Source organism: Penaeus vannamei, chromosome 10 (assembly GCF_042767895.1).
Source record: "Penaeus vannamei isolate JL-2024 chromosome 10, ASM4276789v1, whole genome shotgun sequence".
In the NCBI taxonomy this organism is placed as follows: Eukaryota; Metazoa; Arthropoda; class Malacostraca; order Decapoda; family Penaeidae; genus Penaeus; species Penaeus vannamei.
The window spans coordinates 41,434,692-41,437,191 of NC_091558.1; the positions used below are offsets into that span (position 1 = coordinate 41,434,692).

Consider the following 2,500-nt stretch of genomic DNA (forward strand, 5'->3'; position numbering starts at 1 on the left):
CCGCAATGTCTGAGGGTAAGTGATGCATATCCAAAACCTTGCATGTGTCATATCTACAATGCCTTTGATGAGATACTTACATTTTTATTATGAAAAGTTCTAGAAAATGAACATGCTGATAATTGGATATGCATGTATATATATATATATATATATATATATATATATATATATATATATATATATATATATATATATAAATATATATATATATATATGTATATATATACATGCATGTGTATATGTATACCGTATATATAATCTATATACATATATGCATTCCCTCCATATATTCCCTCCCTCCCTACACACACACACACACACACACACACACACACACACACACACACACACACACACACACACACACACACACACACACACACACACACACACACACACACTAACACACACACACTAACACACACACACACACACACACGCGGAGCAGACACCCCCAGACAATGCACACTTGAGGTGAAACCGCCGGGCTTTTTATCGACCAAAACTAAACATAAAAATAAACTCTTCTCTGCCGCCTTCTTCATCTGCATATAAATGTCAACAATAAACCCACTTTGTGTTCGTCTAGACTGAGGGATTTTATCTCTTGATTGCACTTGTACTTCCTTGATAGACTAACTGCATTGTGTTCGTTAGTGTTATCATTAGTCATTAGGGTTGTTGAGGTGGATGGCTTTGTTGTTGGTGGGGTGGGGGTTGGTGGTGGTGGTGGTGGTGTTTTGGGTGTTGTTGTTGGTTTTGGTGGTGTTGCTGGCGGTGTTGTGGGTGTTGTTGTTGGTTTTGGCGGTGTTGCTGGCGGTGTTGTGGGTGTTGTTGTTGGTTTGGGGGGTTGGTGGTGGTGGTGGCGGTGTTGTGGGTGTTGTTGTGGGTGTTGTTGTTGGTTATGGGGGTTGGTGGTGGTGGTGGCGGTGTTGCTGTCGATGTTGTGGGTGTTGTTGTTGGTTTGGGGGTTGGTGGAGTTGTGTTTCTTGTTGTAGTTGATATTTTTGTTCTTGTGGGTGTGGTTGTTGTTTTTTGCTGTTGCTGTTGTGTATCCTGTTGATGTCTGATAATGTTTCCGTTTATTACTATCGGTCTTTAGTACATACATATGTAAATATGTGTGTGTGTGTGTGTGTGTGTGTGTGTGTGTGTGTGTGTGTGTGTGTGTGTGTGTGTGTGTGTGTGTGTGTGTGTGTGTGTGTGTGTGTATAAATATATATATATAGATATATATATATATAAATATATATATATATATATATATATATATATATATATGTAAACATATATGAATGATACATCTATCTATATACAGATAGACACACACATATCATTTTGTGGGAAAATGCGGGACAACCTGACCACAAAGAAGCAGGAAAAGAAGAAAAAGACAATTAAAAATGCAACCGAGCAACCATATAGCATGATCCCTTTCCTCCACCTCCCCCACCACCCCCACACCCCCTTCCCACCCCCTCCCCACCACCCCCTCTAAAAAACAGCCTTGTCACGGTCAGGGCCACAACTCGAACCTGCCGCAGTCCAGGTTGTCTTCTTATATAAATATTTTATCTTTTTATTTCTTTCAATTTTTTTTTATTTTAATTTCTTTCTTAATTCGTCCCTTGTTGGAGTTATTAAGATTCAAATGGCGTAGTTATTATTGACGCGTTTGGGTACGTTTTCCCAAAGGCTTCTTTTTCTTTCTTTCTTTCTCTCTCTCTTTCTTTATCTGTTTCTCTCTTATTCTGCCTCATTCGTGTGGATATTCCTTCCCATTCTCCTTCGATAAAGTCAACTCCGGTTTCTATCTAATCATTTCGCTTTTTACCGTCTATGGCAATATTCCCTCCATCCTTCCTCTTTTTTTCTCTCTTCCCATCTTCGCTCCCATTTTCTCTCAAAAGATGTTCTTTTTTTCGTGTTTCTCTTCCTCCTTTTCTTTATGCTTTCCTTCTTTTTCTTTCCCTCCCTCCTTCTCTATCCTTTCCCTACCCATTCCATCCCTCTTCCTGTTCCTCTTCCACTATAGCTCTTCCCCTTCTCCCTGTTTCTTCCTATCCACCCCTCTCCTACTCTCTATCCCTCTCCTTAACCCTCCCTTCCCCACCTACTATCTCAATTTTCTCCCTCTCCTTCCCCCACTCCCTATTCCTCGCTCTCCATCTCCCACCCCTTCCCTATTCCTATTCCACACCTACTCCCTCCAATACTCCCTATCCCTCCCTCACCCCACTCCTTACTCCTTACCCCACTCCCACTCCCTCCCCTACTCCCACTCCTTAAATATCGCAGTTATCATCCTGACCCCACTCCCTATCCCTCTCTCACTCCCTCTTCCTCTCCCTTTCCCTACCCCCTCCCTACTCCTTCCCCTACCCCCTCCCTACTTCCCCCCTACAACCTCCCCTCTCCCCTACTCCCACTCCCTCTCCCTACTCCCTCCCCTACAACCTCCCCTACTCCCACTCCCTCCCCTGCTCCCCACTCCCTC

The 2,500-nt window shown here is 42.8% G+C and overlaps 2 protein-coding genes across 2 annotated transcripts in view; both read right to left on the reverse strand.

Moving 5' to 3' along the window:
* The window catches only part of LOC113805972 (putative uncharacterized protein ENSP00000383309), a 122,514-nt gene that overhangs the window by 95,468 nt on the left and 24,546 nt on the right, over positions 1–2,500 (reverse strand). The gene's annotated exons all lie outside the window — the stretch shown is intronic.
* Positions 1–2,500, reverse strand: part of LOC138862934 (salivary glue protein Sgs-3-like) — a 3,125-nt gene that overhangs the window by 147 nt on the left and 478 nt on the right. Inside the window, exons 2-3 of the mRNA XM_070126139.1 lie at positions 578–1,069; positions 1–9 (exon numbers count right to left, since the gene is read on the reverse strand). The exon at positions 1–9 is cut by the window's left edge and continues 147 nt beyond it. Coding sequence (XP_069982240.1) covers positions 1–9; positions 578–1,069 — 501 coding nt within the window. The remainder of the gene's footprint in view (positions 10–577; positions 1,070–2,500) is intronic.